The sequence below is a fragment of the Camelina sativa genome, chromosome 20 (assembly GCF_000633955.1).
Source record: "Camelina sativa cultivar DH55 chromosome 20, Cs, whole genome shotgun sequence".
NCBI classification, from domain to species: Eukaryota; Viridiplantae; Streptophyta; class Magnoliopsida; order Brassicales; family Brassicaceae; genus Camelina; species Camelina sativa.
In genome coordinates this window covers 11901689-11916801 of record NC_025704.1, presented here as the reverse complement: position 1 = coordinate 11916801, position 15113 = coordinate 11901689, and the positions used below count along the sequence as shown (strand labels likewise).

The 15113-nt window shown below is 35.5% G+C and overlaps 4 protein-coding genes and 1 non-coding gene across 6 annotated transcripts in view; 3 read left to right on the top strand and 2 right to left on the bottom strand.

Moving 5' to 3' along the window:
- The window catches only part of LOC104770561 (ruvB-like protein 1), a 4445-nt gene extending 1070 nt beyond the window's left edge, over positions 1–3375 (top strand). The window contains exons 3-12 of the mRNA XM_010495007.2: positions 1089–1220; positions 1313–1462; positions 1673–1828; positions 2025–2159; positions 2259–2324; positions 2408–2514; positions 2609–2708; positions 2783–2874; positions 2956–3025; positions 3122–3375. Coding sequence (XP_010493309.1) covers positions 1089–1220; positions 1313–1462; positions 1673–1828; positions 2025–2159; positions 2259–2324; positions 2408–2514; positions 2609–2708; positions 2783–2874; positions 2956–3025; positions 3122–3211 — 1098 coding nt within the window. The 3' untranslated portion in view covers positions 3212–3375. The remainder of the gene's footprint in view (positions 1–1088; positions 1221–1312; positions 1463–1672; positions 1829–2024; positions 2160–2258; positions 2325–2407; positions 2515–2608; positions 2709–2782; positions 2875–2955; positions 3026–3121) is intronic.
- On the top strand, positions 5917–8445 carry LOC104770560 (volume-regulated anion channel subunit LRRC8E-like). Its single transcript, XM_010495005.2, has 10 exons — positions 5917–6134; positions 6224–6295; positions 6383–6475; positions 6617–6698; positions 6783–6839; positions 6934–6998; positions 7073–7168; positions 7267–7353; positions 7444–7524; positions 7625–8445. Exons 1-10 carry the CDS (start codon positions 6036–6038, stop codon positions 8270–8272), a joined length of 1380 nt encoding a protein of 459 aa, XP_010493307.1. The 5' UTR covers positions 5917–6035; the 3' UTR covers positions 8273–8445.
- Positions 8593–8664, bottom strand: TRNAQ-CUG. The gene has a single exon. It is a non-coding gene; the product is annotated as a tRNA-Gln (tRNA).
- On the top strand, positions 10254–12478 carry LOC104770559 (uncharacterized protein At5g41620-like). The gene is made up of 3 exons (XM_010495004.2): positions 10254–11229; positions 11316–11411; positions 11487–12478. The coding sequence occupies exons 1-3, from the start codon at positions 10789–10791 to the stop codon at positions 12387–12389; spliced, it is 1440 nt and encodes a 479-aa protein (XP_010493306.1). The 5' UTR covers positions 10254–10788; the 3' UTR covers positions 12390–12478.
- LOC104770558 (bifunctional nitrilase/nitrile hydratase NIT4-like) overlaps positions 13994–15113 on the bottom strand; it is a 3358-nt gene continuing 2238 nt past the window's right edge. Inside the window, exons 4-5 of one of the 2 annotated variants that reach the window (XM_010495002.2) lie at positions 14401–14682; positions 13994–14302 (exon numbers count right to left, since the gene is read on the bottom strand). In XM_010495002.2, the coding sequence (XP_010493304.1) occupies positions 14142–14302; positions 14401–14682 (443 nt within the window). In that variant the 3' untranslated portion in view covers positions 13994–14141. The remainder of the gene's footprint in view (positions 14303–14400; positions 14683–15113) is intronic. The other variant, XM_010495001.2, reaches the window with a different exon arrangement.

The following is a 15113-nucleotide window of genomic DNA, read 5'->3' as shown; positions in this document are numbered from 1 at the left end:
AAACTTTGCAGAGGAGGCGTTTGCAAACTCAAAAGAAGCTCAACTCTTTCTCCGCCGTCGTCTTCTTCATCGGAGAATACAGCAAAAGACCTAAAAAGATCACAGAGTAACCAGTTGACGGAGATGGATAAAGTAAAGATTGAAGAGATTCAGTCCACCGCTAAGAAGCAGCGTATTGCTACTCACACCCATATCAAAGGCCTTGGCCTCGAGGTTCTTCTTCTTCTTCCTCTCTCTCTCTTTGGCTCTTGTAGTATGCTCGTATTGCTCGCAGTTTGCTTGGGTTTAGGGCTTAGTTAGGGTTTTAGGGTTTTTAAAGTTTTATGCTTTTTTAGGGTTTTAAAGCTATTTGCTTTCTTTTGTTACTCTCTGTGACTCTTTTCTGTTCTAGCAAAGCTTTTGCAAAGTCTTGAATTTTGTGGGGATAATGCATCTAGATGTGTTTTAGTAGATTGCAGTATGCTTGTATTGTTCGTAGTTGTTCAGGTTTTGGGTTTAAAGTTGTAGGCTTTTTTAAGATTTTGAAGTTAATTGATTCGTTTGGTATCTTCCTAGACTCTTTTCGGTTCAAGTAATTTCAATACCAATGCATCTAATATGAAATATTGTACCGACGGATGTGTTTAGACCCATACCTTGCCTTGATGGTGCTCTTCTACTTCTGTGGTTCCTTCATTGACTGTATTTTCTCAAGCGTTAGTGTGATCTCTTTCTATAGCTAGTAGCATCAGTTCCGTTGCTAACATTGTGTCTCCTTTTCTAGCCAACCGGTATCCCTATAACATTGGCGGCTGGATTTGTTGGTCAACTTGAGGCTAGAGAGGCAGCTGGTCTTGTAGTGGACATGATTAAGCAGAAGAAAATGGCGGGCGAGGCTCTTTTGCTTGCTGGACCTCCTGGAACCGGCAAAACAGCATTGGCTCTTGGAATTTCCCAAGAGCTGGGAAGTAAGGTAATCTTGGAAGAATTTATTTTGCATATTCTTTATGCGATGTTTCCACATGGCTTCATCAGATACGTTTTATACCATATGAGGCAATTCCATTTTACTTGCAGCTTATGTTATCTGCATTTTTACTTGCCTGCAGGTTCCATTCTGTCCAATGGTTGGATCTGAGGTTTACTCATCAGAGGTTAAGAAAACAGAGGTTCTCATGGAGAACTTTAGACGTGCCATTGGTCTACGTATCAAGGAAACCAAAGAAGTCTATGAAGGAGAGGTGTGATGCTATAAGCGATTTCCTTTTGCTGTGTTCTTATGCAATAGTATGTCTAGCTGTTAGATTTTTTACATGAGTTCTTTGTGTTTTAGGTCACCGAGCTAACACCAGAAGAAACTGAAAGCCTCACTGGCGGCTATGGTAAAAGCATCAGCCATGTTATCATCGCACTCAAGACAGTCAAAGGAACCAAACAATTGAAGTTGGATCCCACTATATACGATGCCTTGATTAAGGAAAAGGTCAGTTCTGTAAATTCTTGGCACGTTTTGGATGGTGTATTTTTCTCTAAGTTTATGCTTATCAATTTAGAATCATGCTTCAAAACCTAGTATTTTCTTAATCTTTTTGGTTTTGTAACTATATCATTCTGTCTGGACAGTTGTGGTTAGTGAAGTTGCTGATTACTTTTTCATTCTGATTGGTTTCTTGTTATATTTTTCGACTCGTAGGTGGCGGTTGGTGATGTTATATATATCGAAGCAAACAGTGGAGCTGTCAAACGAGTAGGTAGAAGTGATGCTTTTGCCACTGAGTTTGATCTGGAAGCAGAAGAATATGTTCCGCTACCCAAAGGAGAGGTTCACAAAAAGAAAGAGATAGTGCAGGTTTACCTTCTAGGACTTCTGCTTAACTCAAGAATTCTCCCTTTTGTGTAGCAGTAATTATCATCTTTGTTGTTTACCTTTCTTTGATTAATGTGTATGTGTGGTTTAGTCTTAGTTCGTATGCTTATTATGCTGTATACTTGTAACTTGTACATTTTTTTATGGTATACTCTAAAATTACCTTCACTGTGGATAGGATGTCACACTCCAAGATCTGGATGCAGCAAATGCTCGACCTCAAGGTGGTCAGGATATACTTTCTCTGATGGGCCAGATGATGAAACCCCGGAAGACTGAGATCACTGATAAGCTTCGGCAAGAAATTAACAAGGTAATTTTCACTAGAACATGGTGGTTGCTTTTTGTTTGAATCTTACTTCTCCTTTGTAATGTCTAATATTATCCTATGGTATCCGTATGCTAATTGCAGGTTGTGAACCGTTATATAGATGAAGGCGTGGCTGAACTTGTTCCAGGTGTCCTATTTATCGATGAGGTATTTTTCTTCATTTCACCATATTTGATCTTGCTTGGGCTCAGGAGCAGTAAGGATAACATTCCTAAATTACAAAACTTCAGGTTCATATGCTTGATATGGAGTGCTTTTCGTACTTAAACCGTGCTCTTGAGAGCTCATTATCTCCGATAGTGATATTTGCAACAAATAGAGGTGTCTGCAACGTAAGGTGAGGAAAAGCGCTAGACCTTTGTTAAAAAAAAAAAAAACCATTTTTGGAAATCTAGTGAGTTTCAGTTAACTGTGATTTACTTTATTTGCAGAGGAACTGATATGCCCAGTCCCCATGGAGTCCCTATTGACCTGTTGGATCGGTTGGTCATAATCCGGACTCAAATCTATAATCCCTCTGAAATGATACAGGTTAATCAATTGTCATTTAGTCTTTTGGATTTCAATTAATTGACAAGATTCTAATAGATTTGTAATGTCGCCAGATTATAGCCATTCGTGCGCAAGTGGAAGAATTAACTGTGGATGAAGAATGCTTGGTTCTGCTTGGTGACATTGGGCAAAGAACCTCACTAAGGTTTGAGACTAAACAATCATCATTGCTTCTTTGATGCAAGAGTTTTTTCTGTCTTTAATCTAAAAAACCTTTCAATTTCAGGCATGCGGTGCAGCTTCTTTCTCCTGCCAGCATCGTAGCGAAAATGAATGGACGTGACAATATTTGCAAGGTACATATTTTTACTTGCGAGTCTTAGAACAATAAAGCAAATACAAAAAATAAGAGTGTTATGTTGTTAATACCCTTGGTTCTTAATTTTTGGCAGGCTGATATAGAGGAAGTAACATCACTCTACCTGGATGCCAAATCTTCAGCAAAGCTATTGCATGAGCAACAAGAAAAATACATCTCATGAGAACAAACACTAATCATCGAACATTTCATTAAAACATTGTCAAAAATTTCTGCGAGTTCTTCGTTTTAACTTTTTTTTTGTAATGCTATGACATGGAAAACTCTAGCTAATCCAATGGGGTACAACTGGTTTTCTGAATTCGTAATGTTTGTGTGTCATTTCTAGTATGAAGTTTCTTAGTTTATAAATTTTTTGTTTGTGGTGCTAACTAATGAATACTTAGACATCAATTCTTTGGGCGGTCTCGAGATTTAGGTAAGATCACACTAGTTGGGTTTCTTTAAATTGACTTCGAACAAACTCTTCAAAACGAACAAAGTTGTACTCCCCTCTGTAACAGAGGGAGTTTATATATAATAGCAAATTCACTTTTGAGGATTAATTTTTATCTAACGGATGAGATTGTTTCTATTATCTCATCTAACGGTTTAAAAATATTAATGATCCTAGCAGTTGCAAATTTTTTTTCAATAATCGTGTTTCTTCGTCGTACTCCCATCTTTTAAAAATCGCACCTATTAAACCATTTGTTAATGATATCAAAAGTTGCAATGTTTTGGTCCAACAATTGTGTTGCTTCGTTGCACCCCCAGTTTTCTATGTTGGCACCTATTAGTTTTCACATCCTTTTGTTTTACACCTCTTTGCTTATATAAAGTTGCAATGTTTTGTTCTAACAATTGTGTTTCTTCGTACCCCTAGCTTTCAATGGTTGCACTTATTAGTTTTTGCACCTTTTTGTTTCACACTTTTGTTTCACACATTTTTGTTTTCACATCTTTATGTTTTTATATATATATAGATTTTTATGGATTTTGAAAAGAATTTTTATTATTTAAGTATTATTAATGATCTCACAATTTGTTAATGATCTCAAAAGTTTCAAAGACTCGATCCAACAATTGTGTTTCTTCGTCGCATCCCAACTTTCCATGTAGGAACACGTTAGTTTTCACACCTTTTTGTTTTACACCTCTTTGTTTATATAAAGTTGCATTGTTTTGATCCAACAATTGTGTTTTTTCGTCGTATCCCTTGATTTCAATGTTTGCACTTGTTAGTTTTTGCATCTTTTTGTTTCACACGTCTTTATTTTCATATTTTTGCATCTTTTCGTCGTACCTCCATCTTAAAAAATCGCACCTATTAATTTTTTTCACATTTTTTCACTCCTCTATGTTTTACACCTCTTTTATATATAAACTTTTATGGAATACAAAAACAAGTTTCGAATTTATTGTCTTCTAAGTATTTTTTAAACTTACAAGTTAATAAATAAAATCATAGATTTATATGTTTATATATCATAGCAAACTCACTTTCAGGGGTCAATTTAAATATAACGGATGAGATTATTTTATTATCTCATCTAACTGTTTAGATCTGTTAATGATCTTAAAAATTGCAATATTTTGATCCAACAATTGTGTTTCTTCGTCGTACTCCCAGCTTTCAATGTTCACATTTGTTAGTTTTCGTACATTTTTGTTTCACACCTCTTTGTTTATATAAAGTTGCAATGTTTTGATCCAACAATTGTGTTTCTTCGTCGTACTCCTAGCTTTCAATGGTTACACTTGTTAGTTTTCACACATTTTTGTTTCACACCTTTTTGTTTTCATACTCTTTATTTTCATATATATACAGATTTTTATGGACTTTGAAAAGAGTTTTTGTTCTTTGAGTATTATTAATGATCTCACCCTTTGTTAATGATCTCAAAGTTGCAAAGTTTTGGTCCAACAATTATGTTTCTTCGTTGCACCCCAGCTTTCCAGGTTGGCACCCGTTAGTTTTCACACCTCTTTGTTTTACGCCTCTTTGTTTATATAAAGTTGCAATGTTTTGATCCAACAATTGTGTTTCTTCGTTGTACCCCCAGCTTTCAATGGTTGCACTTGTTAGTTTTCGCACCTTTTTTGTTTCACATATTTTTGTTTCACACCTCTTTGTTTTCACACTCTTTGCTTTTATATATATACAGATTTTTATGGACTTTGAAAAGAGTTTCTTTTCTTTGAGTATGATTAATTCACTCATCTTTGTTAAAAAATTTGGATTGTTTTATTTATTGATTCATTCATCTAACTTTTGTTTGGTGTCGTTTTCTATCTAACTGTATTGATCACCTCTTTCAAGTATTAATTTAGGTAATTAATTGTGATTTCTAATTTTTCATAGATTTATCTTTTTAGTCAATTTGGTTGGTTGCAGTTACAGCTATGAGCTCTTTCTCTCTTATTCTCTTATTATTTTTTTATAAATTTTGATAGAATAATGATTTAAATTCTATTCTCTTTGAATATCTTTTAAAATTGATTATCTGAGTATGATTCAGTAAACCTAGATTTATATATCTTTAATATTATTCTCTTATTGTCACCAAATCCATTTTTCATTTTTATATGTATAACAAATATTTTATCTAACTAATTTGGTAAATTCATCTTAGTCATTATTTCTGACTTTTATATTATAAAGTTAAAAATTACCAAAAAAATTTCACTCGAAATGTGAAATTAACAATGTTAATCATTTCAAGTTATATTACCGCACGGGCTGACATCCTAGTATTTGTAAAGGAAAGTCTACTTACTACTACCAGAGATTATAAAACTTTGGGATTAGGGTTTTAAGAGGGTGTCCCTGATTCGTACAATAATATAAGACCAAATTTCTACACAATAGAAAACTTTTGGGTTTTTCTGTAAAAACACCTAGCACCGTCGGGAACAGAGAATCTTTTCACTAACGGTGACAAGCTCTGAACCAAAAGACTAGGGTTTTGTTTTGTCTGTGAGAAGGAAGAAAGACGAAGACGGCGATGAATTCGTTAACAGTTGAACAAGTCCTCAAAGAGAAGAAGACCCATGACCCAGATTCCGTAAAGGAACTTAACCTTGGCCACAAAGCTCTCACCGATGTTAGTATTGTTTTTTTTCGAAACTCCTCTGTTCTCCTGAGAAAATGTGATACGAAGGCCCTAATTGGTGTAATTTTATATCCTTTTAGGTGTCTTGTTTGAGCAAATTCAAAAACTTGGAGAAGCTTGACCTTCGTTTCAACAACCTCAAGGATCTTCAGGTTGATTGATAAGCAAAGTTGTGTTTTTTTATTTGTTTTTTTCCAACGTGCTAGTAGCTTATGATGTTCATGTTTCATTGGTTTTAGGGACTCAAGTCTTGTGTGAATTTGAAGTGGCTTTCAGTTGTGGAAAATAAATTGCAAAGCTTAAGTGGAATCGAAGCACTAACTAAGCTTACAGTAAGCTCCAGTAAAATCAATTCTTGTTTTGGTTCTCAATGCTCTTCTACCATCATTGGAACTGATTGTTTCGTTTGCATATGAAGATGTGCATCACTTATCTAAACTGAATTGATTTGTGTGGTGTCTATATTGTATAAGGTGCTAAATGCTGGAAAGAATAAGCTCAAATCCATGAATGAGGTATCTTCTCTTGTCAATTTGGGAGCCTTGATTTTGAACGGTGAGTTCTACAAATGGTTTTGTATTTTGCATCCACGAGTTACTACTACTGAGTACTGATGAGATTACACTTTTCTTGTTTCAGACAATGAAATCTCCTCCATTTGTAAGCTAGATCAACTGAAAGACTTAAACAGTCTCGGTATATGTTCTTACATCAGTTCAACATGTTTTTTTCTTTACATGTTACTCGATTTTTCATCAAGTTAAACTTTGTTGCTTCGTTATGGATGCAGTTCTTTCTAGGAACCCGATCAGTGAAATCGGTGACTCGCTTTCAAAGTCGAAAAAACTCACTAAAGTAAGCTCGAGTTTTCACCTATTTCTAAATCACAACTAAGTCTGGTCCTTGGTCTAATCAATCGCTGGTTTCAGATTTCTTTATCCAACTGCAAGATAAAAGCTATTGGCGCTTCCCTCAAGTCATGCTCTGATTTGAAAGAGCTACGACTCGCCCACAATGAGATTAAGGTGATCTTTCCTTCCATTGATACAATCTACAGGACACACCACAATCTATTGTTTATGTTGTGAATGGTACTTATTTCATATACGCTCAAACTCTTCAGGCTCTTCCGGCTGAACTAGCTGTCAACAAAAGACTACTGAATTTGGATGTGGGAAACAACATGATCACGAAACTCTCTGGTTTAGAGGTATTATGTAATTCAGATAAAAGAAAGCACATCCCCTAGCTTGTGGCAAGTTCTTGCATTGATCTAATAATAAACTGTCAAAATTGTCAGGTTTTGGGGACATTATCTTGCTTACGAAACTTGAATATTCGAGGAAACCTGATCTCGGATAACGATAAGTCAGCTAAGCAGGTAAAAACCATTTTTGCACTTCTGTTTTTTCGGTTGCGATTAGTGTCTCACTGAATGGGGATTTGAAATAAGAATGAGGGAAAATGTTGTAATGTCACAGGTGATAAAGTTGCTCCCCTCTTCAGTGAATGTATTCAACGCTCAACCACTAGATAAAATCTCAAGGAAGGGAAAGCATATCCGGCTTGATACCGATGATGAAACCTTTGATGCTCATCACAACAAATCGACAGAAGAAGAACAATCCAGAGAAGATAGAAAAAGCAAGAAGAGCTCCAAGAGAAACAAGTCAGAAGACGAAGAAGAAGAAGCCAACAATGATAATGATGATCACAAGAGCAAGAAGAAGAAGTCTAAGAGCAACCCACATGTAGATCAAGTTGAAACAGAGAGAAAAGAAGAACCTAAAAAGAAGAATACCTCAAGTAACAAATTTGATGATGATGCTACTGAGAAGAAACAGAAAAAGGCTATTCCAAAGGAGGAACTCGATGCTATCGATGATGCAGAAACCTCTTTCGCAGAAATCTTTGCCCGGGACGATGTGTCAAAGGGTTCTTCTGGAGACAATATTGAGAAGAAGAAGGAGAGAAGCAGCGCGCAAGAGACAGGTCTAGTGAAAGTGATAGAGAACAACAATAGGAATAAGAAGAAGCAAACAGAAAAGAACCAAAGCAAGAAGAGTGTAGTGATTGATCTTCCCATGGAAGTTGAGATCGGGTTGGGAGGAGAGTCAAAGTGGGAATAATACCGGATAAACCGAAGCTCAGGTCGTTCAACACTTTAGAGACAAGGGACAGTTATGTCTTAAAAAAATCCAACGGCTAGGGTGAAGTATTTTGATATATTCTGATATGGTTAAGAAACAAATGTTTAGTGATTTCGATCTCCTTTATAAAATGGTTTTGCAGTTTTGTGAAATGCACTTGGTTTTTAACATATACACTTCAAATTTTGTCATTGAGATTGAGCCATTTAATTTGGAAACAAACAACGGTTAGTGATAAACCACTTGTTACCAAAAGAAGAGACTAAACGAAAGTGCCGTAAAAAGAGAGTTATAGAAAGAGGTCCCACCGAGACTTGAACTCGGGTTACTGGATTCAGAGTCCAATGTCCTGACCACTAGACCATGGGACCATTTTGACCGTGTTCGTTATTAATTATAATTATTGTGTAAATGGTGGGAGAAGAAGTCTCTTTTTCCTTTTATTTAATCCGGACAACAACAGATTGGAAAGAGCAAAGGTTAGCTGAATTTGCAAAAATCATGCTAACATAAGTACATAACCATCCGACGTTATAGGTAAACAACTAGGAGGGCACATGTAGATTTTACATGAATGACCTTACGGTAAAAGGAATTGTTTGCTATAAGAGTGGTTAATACTTGGAATAATTGCAAAAGTGTTGTAGTATGACATTTTTGTCAATTTCTCCATGTGAGTTGCGAGTAGTAGTCAAAGACTCAAAAAAAAAGGATAAAGAGAGCTAAACAGAGTAGGACCTATTTTAATTAGAGCCGTTCATCTTTGTATTATTTTCTTGTATCATCGTAGGGACCCTCTTAGCCTCACATATATATGAATTATTTACTCGTATAATTCTATTTTAAAATCGTTATTATTGAAAAAAAATATATACTGTATAAAATAGTATAGAGTTAAAAGGATTTGATTTGACTGACAGAGAAGGCATCTCTTGGGATGTTCCATAAGTATTTATTATTATTGTACTCAGCATGTGCCTGTCTTTCATATGCCAAACACAAAACTACGAATTTTCTATTCTCACATTTCTTATAATTTCATTTCTTTGCATTGGTTTGGAGTTGTGATTTTTGATTGGATGCTAATAATTTTCTAAGTGTATCTAGGAAATATTAGGTTTGATTAACAATCTAAAAATACTAACAAGTTTTGGAGCTATATAGAGTTCAACATTTTTGATGAAATCTAAGGACATCTCTAAAGCTCTTAAATTTTGAGGTTTTTTTTAACACTACTCAAAATCTTTTTCATATTCTTTTTATACCTATAACTAATATTTCATTAATAATTTTATCTCAAACCCTCATTTATTCATTATTTATTGTGTCAATATAATTATTTAGTTATGTAGAGTTTAGCTTGTTTAGCTAAAATTACTGATAAATATAACAATATACTACTATTTAAAGAAATATACTTAGGTTCACTCTTATTTAAATTCGGAATTTGTGTTAAAAGTTCAAAACTAAAATTTTAAAAATAATTTCCTAACAGGGATTTTCTTTTATTTGAAACTTCACAATCTCTAACCAATATACATTTTTCGCACATGTATCTTGTCTATGCATAAACCACTATATACATGTTTTGTTGAAGAGACAATGTTAGATTTTGACGTAGCATAGAGGTTGAGGCTAGTTTTGATAATGTAGTACGTTGTCTTTATTTGACACTCATATATTTTCCCCCCAAAGAAAAGCCTATCAAGAGTAGGATTGGATCCCGTCTAATCTGATATTGTGATCTAAAAGATGCTACACTCTTTAGAAAGCACTAATTTGAAAAAGATGGATCCCATGATACCTTTTTTTGCAAGTCATTGTTGCATTTATGAGTTAGCGGCAACTAGATTTGTACTTGTTTGATTATGGAAATATTATTTGTGATAAATTAATTCTAAAACAAATTGACGAAATTGGAAAACTTCGGTTCATGAACCCTACAAAACAATTTTTTTTTTACAATGCCCCAATTAGACAACGCACACAAACAAAAACAACTCACTTGTCTACATCTCTCTTTCCTCATCTTCCACATATCTCTCTCTCTTGTCCCAAGAAATAAAACACAATTTCCCAGATTCAAACTTCTTTTTCAACGTCGGAATTAAGATTCTGAGTCTTTCTTCTGATCTTCTTCTTCCTTTTTTCTTTTGTTAACACAGAAAAAGCAAAAGAAGCAAGAAGCAAGAAGCAAGAAAACATCATCCTCTTAACTTTCTCTTTTTGTATTATCTCTCTCTCTCTCTCTCTCTCTCTCTCTCTCTCTCTCTGTCTTTCACTCACTTTATAAAGATTCAAACAAAAAAAAAAAGCAAAATCTTCAAGAAACTGCTTCTGATCTTAAAAAGATGATCAACCTACTCATCAAGACCCATATCTCCTAAAAAGCACCAATCAATTCTTATTTTTAACCCTCTTTCTCATTCTTTTTCTTCTTATATATATAGGGCAAGATTTTGATACAGTTTTGTCTGTTTTATATTATAATAACTATGGAACGGAAGAGAGGTTGTAAGATCAGGAAGAGAGGTGGTTCTTCCTCTTCTTCTTCTTCTATTGCTCGTCAAAACCGTTTGAAACGCGCAATTTTCTCCGGGAAAAGAACAGCTCAAGATGACGGTGGCGGCGATGGCGGCGATGGAACTCCAGTCAAGTCCATCACCACCGCTAAAACTCCTGTGCTCTTATCTTTCTCCCCGGAAGAACTTCCTCCAGAACATCAGTTTCTGAAAAGCAGCGTCTCCGCGAGAAAGCTAGCCGCGACTCTGTGGGAGATCAACGACGGCACAGACCCTCCTCCTCTTCTAAACTCCAATAAAGACTGCTTGGAAAGCAAGAAACCGTCAAAAAACAGAGCGAAGAGACCAACAGAGTTCTCTTCCATTGATTTCCCGCTAAAATCATCCGATCCGATTTCTCGACTGAGCTCAGAGGTTAGAGTTTGCTTCAGTTTCAAGTTTCCTCTGTTTTTTTTTTCTTTTTTCTCAACTTCCATGTACTGATATTCAAAATCTTACAGAGAATAGATCTCCACGAAGAAGATATAGTTCGTAAAAGATCAACAAATCCTCAGAAGCTAGAACTAATCGAATACATTACCATCGGCACAAACTCGGTATGATTTGCTTACTTAACCAAAAAAAAAACCTTCCTTGAGGAAGAAGAAAGCCTCTGATTAGTTAAATTACAGGTGAAAACTCGTTTTAAGAATGTCAGCGACGGTTTAACGATGTCTAAAGAACTCGTAAAGGTTTTAAAACGTATCGGTGAGCTCGGAGATGATCACAAGACAGCAAACAAACGCATAAACTCTGCTCTGTTATGCGAACTAGACAGAGCAAGATCTTCTTTAAAGCATCTGATGAGTGAATTCGATGCAGAGCAAGATGAGAAGCGGAGATTGATAGAGAGGCTACAAGAAGAAGCGGCGATTGAGAGAAAGCTCCGGCGACAAACGGAGAAGATGAACAGGAGACTAGGGAGAGAGCTAGCGGAGGCTAAAGAAAGAGAGAGGAAGATGAAAGAGGAGATGGAGAGAGAGAAGAGAGCTAAAGACGTTCTTGAAGAGGTTTGCGATGAGCTAGCGAAAGGTATCGGAGATGATAAGAAGGAAATGGAGAAAGAGAGAGAGATGATGCATATAGCTGATGTTTTGAGGGAAGAGAGAGTTCAGATGAAGCTAACGGAGGCGAGGTTTGAGTTCGAGGAGAAACACGCCGCCGTGGAGCGGATAAAGAAGGAGCTCCGGCGGGTTTTTGATGGTGAAGAAGGGAATGTGTCATCGTCGGAGATCCGTAGGGTTTTGGAGATTATTGATGGTTCTGGTTCTGATGATGATGATGAGGAGAGTGATCTTAAGTCGATAGAGTTGAATATGGAGAGTGGAAGTAAGTGGGGTTATGTTGATCGCCGGAGAGAAAGTGGCTCCGGCGATGATCCTGTGGAGAAGAGATCAGTGATCGTTGAGAATGGAGAGAGAGATGAATCATTAAAGACTCTGAGAGATTACATTGTTTCGAATGTGAGATGTATCGGTCCTTCATCGCCGGAGCAGTGGAATCATCGGAATTTACCAAGCTCTGAGTTTGTGTAATCACACTGCCGGCGAGTAAAAAAAAAATTATATATACATAATGATTTATTTGTAATATATTCGATTTAATTTTTGGATTTAATTTCAAAAACAAAATCAAATTACGTTTTTCCTTTTTTGGCCGTTTTTATACAGGCATAATAGTTTTTGGATTTAGTTTCGGAAAACAAAATCGATTCATCGAAATATTACATTTTTATTTGTGTAATTAAATTTTATTATTGTATTTCTATTAGTTGATATGTAAAATTCAATTAGGGAACTTAATTTACGTGCGGTGTTTTAGAGGACAACTCACTAAGAATGGGCTCTTATGCTGGTTACAATTTAGACCGTCATTCAGATGTGGGGAACATGAGAATATCAATCAAATCATGCTCGGATATATACATTGTATATACAACTTCTTTGAATTGGAGGAAATTTATTAAAGACTTTATTTCGTTTTTTTTTGTGGCATTGATGATATACACATGGAAACGTCGGTTTGGTGTAAATTAAATCATAGTACTAATAATTACAACAATTAGTAGACGAATCAAAAGACAATAATGTATTAATGTGATATATAATCGTCTCAAGGAGGGATTAGTTTAAAGGAGCTTAATCAAAAAATGAAACACGACATTTTATCGATTAATTATTGTGTGGACATCGGACAGCATCGTTCCATCTTCCCATGTGATTTTGTCTCACAACTATCCGTTACGTTTCACCCTATTCGTTTTTCCCCTAAAAAATCTACCAAAAAGTTACAAACCCGAAATTAATAAGATGACGAAAGAAACCCAAAAATGACTCTCTTTTTGTTCATCCAAAATATGGCTCTTCTCTTTTGTAATAGGCCAATTCCGCAATTCGTGTGAAAGATAAATGCATATATAACAATTCCTTCACATAATATAACATTTTCGCTTAGAACCATTATCAAATCAAATCGAAACAAGGGTTTTTGGGTGCCAAAAGTTTATCTTCACAAAGCTTTTTTTAACATAGTTGAAGTTTGGGGGATAAATTTATTAACTCGTATAACAAAATTGAAACCTAGCAAATAGTAGTAGAGAGGGAGCATTATTTTGGTGCCACTAGGCTAAACAATTTCTCCCAATGAAACCATTTATTTTATGAGAAATGTCAAATGCTAAAAACATTCGATTAATAGGTAAGATATTTTGTCAGCATGATCTTATCAAGTTCGTGTGTGGTTTATCTCTTTGTCTCCTTTTGTCTCTTGCATAAAATCTTTGATACATTCAATGAATCTTCAAAACACTATTTTGTAGACATTCCAACTAGCAACTGTCAGTGGACAGATCATTTCAACTTTCAAACATGGGCAGACATTTAGTTTTCGGAAATTTGGTTTGAAACCAAATAGAACAATCTTTGGTTAGTTTCAATTCGGCTTGATGCAGTTTTGGTTTGGTTTGTTGGTATTTGATTGGATTATTCATTTAAAGGTTAAGTTATATTAATTGATATCACTTATCTAAAAAGAACTCATCCTTAACACAAGAAACACAAGAATCACTAGTTTTATATGTACACATTTAAAGAACATGGAAACGAACAGAACCACAATTCGAACGAGGATAAGAAGAAAAAAAACTCAATATAACACGTTTTGGATTTGATAATGATTTCAATCAAAAGTCTAACGTACGTTTGTTTGGGTCTTACAAATGTTTATTTATACATCACATAAACTCCATCAAATTATAGAGAGAGTTTGGGTCTTACAAATATGTCTGTTTATTTACTGACGGATTCATCTTTCGTTACCTTTTTAGTCGTCGTCAAGAAGCTGACAGCTTTTCTCGGATGTTCCCTTATGTTCAAGCTAAACACTTCAGGCCTCGAGTAATGCCCAACCACATCGAAATCAAACTTGGCTCTTGCTATGTCCCCAAGATCTGTTCAGAGATTTTAAGGATATGATTGTTTTTTTTTTTTTCTTTTTCTTATGTAAAGAATGAGAAAGGTAAATGATAAACAAGTGTTAGTAATTTACCTAGATCAGCTGTGATAAGACCCTCTCCTTCGTAGTTTGGTCCAGCTAGAACAATTCCCAAAGGTGAAATGATGGAGCTCCCACCGGCGCAGACAACAGAGTCCGGAGTTAAGCTATCTTCTGAACCGGAAAACAAGTAATCCGGTGGAGGAGGATAATCTTTCCGAAGGCAAAATTGGTTAGCCGACAAAACAAAACATCCACCCTCAAGAGCAATGTGAGTCATCGATGCTTGCCAAGTTTCTCTAGCATCAGCAGTAGGTGCACAATAAATCTCAATACCTACAAAAATCAAATCACAACCCCACACATGAATACTTTACAAACTAGTCTGTAAAATACAATACATTGTCCCTATGTAGAAGCTCTAAAGAAGAAAGACNGATCCTTTGATGGTAGATTTATACACGTGGACTGATTAAAGGTGTACGTCAGATATTTTTGGTACACTTAGTTGTAGTCTTGGTACACTTATCGGTCACTGTAGATGGTACACTTAGTTGTAGTGTTGGTACACTTATCGGTGGACGTACATGAAATCGATTCGGTAGATTAAGTTGGTAGAGGAATTTCCCTTTGATGATAGACTTTTGTTTTTAGCGCGTGTAGCGGCAAACGTAAAAGGGTGGGAATATATTTATGATAGACTAATGGCCTGTTGCGACAGATTTTTGCGACAGCCTTCTCTCCTTACAGATATTTTTGGTATACTT

Excerpts from the sequence above, each read along its gene's own strand:
- LOC104770560 (XM_010495005.2), top strand. The coding sequence starts at position 6,036 with ATGAATTCGTTAACAGTTGAACAAGTCCTCAAAGAGAAGAAGACCCAT. Across the intron at positions 6,135-6,223 it reads GCCACAAAGCTCTCACCGAT|GTGTCTTGTTTGAGCAAATT; the intron begins GTTAGTATTGTT and ends ATATCCTTTTAG. Across the intron at positions 6,476-6,616 it reads AAGCACTAACTAAGCTTACA|GTGCTAAATGCTGGAAAGAA; the intron begins GTAAGCTCCAGT and ends ATATTGTATAAG.
- LOC104770559 (XM_010495004.2), top strand. The coding sequence starts at position 10,789 with ATGGAACGGAAGAGAGGTTGTAAGATCAGGAAGAGAGGTGGTTCTTCC. Across the intron at positions 11,230-11,315 it reads TTTCTCGACTGAGCTCAGAG|AGAATAGATCTCCACGAAGA; the intron begins GTTAGAGTTTGC and ends AAAATCTTACAG. Across the intron at positions 11,412-11,486 it reads TTACCATCGGCACAAACTCG|GTGAAAACTCGTTTTAAGAA; the intron begins GTATGATTTGCT and ends GTTAAATTACAG.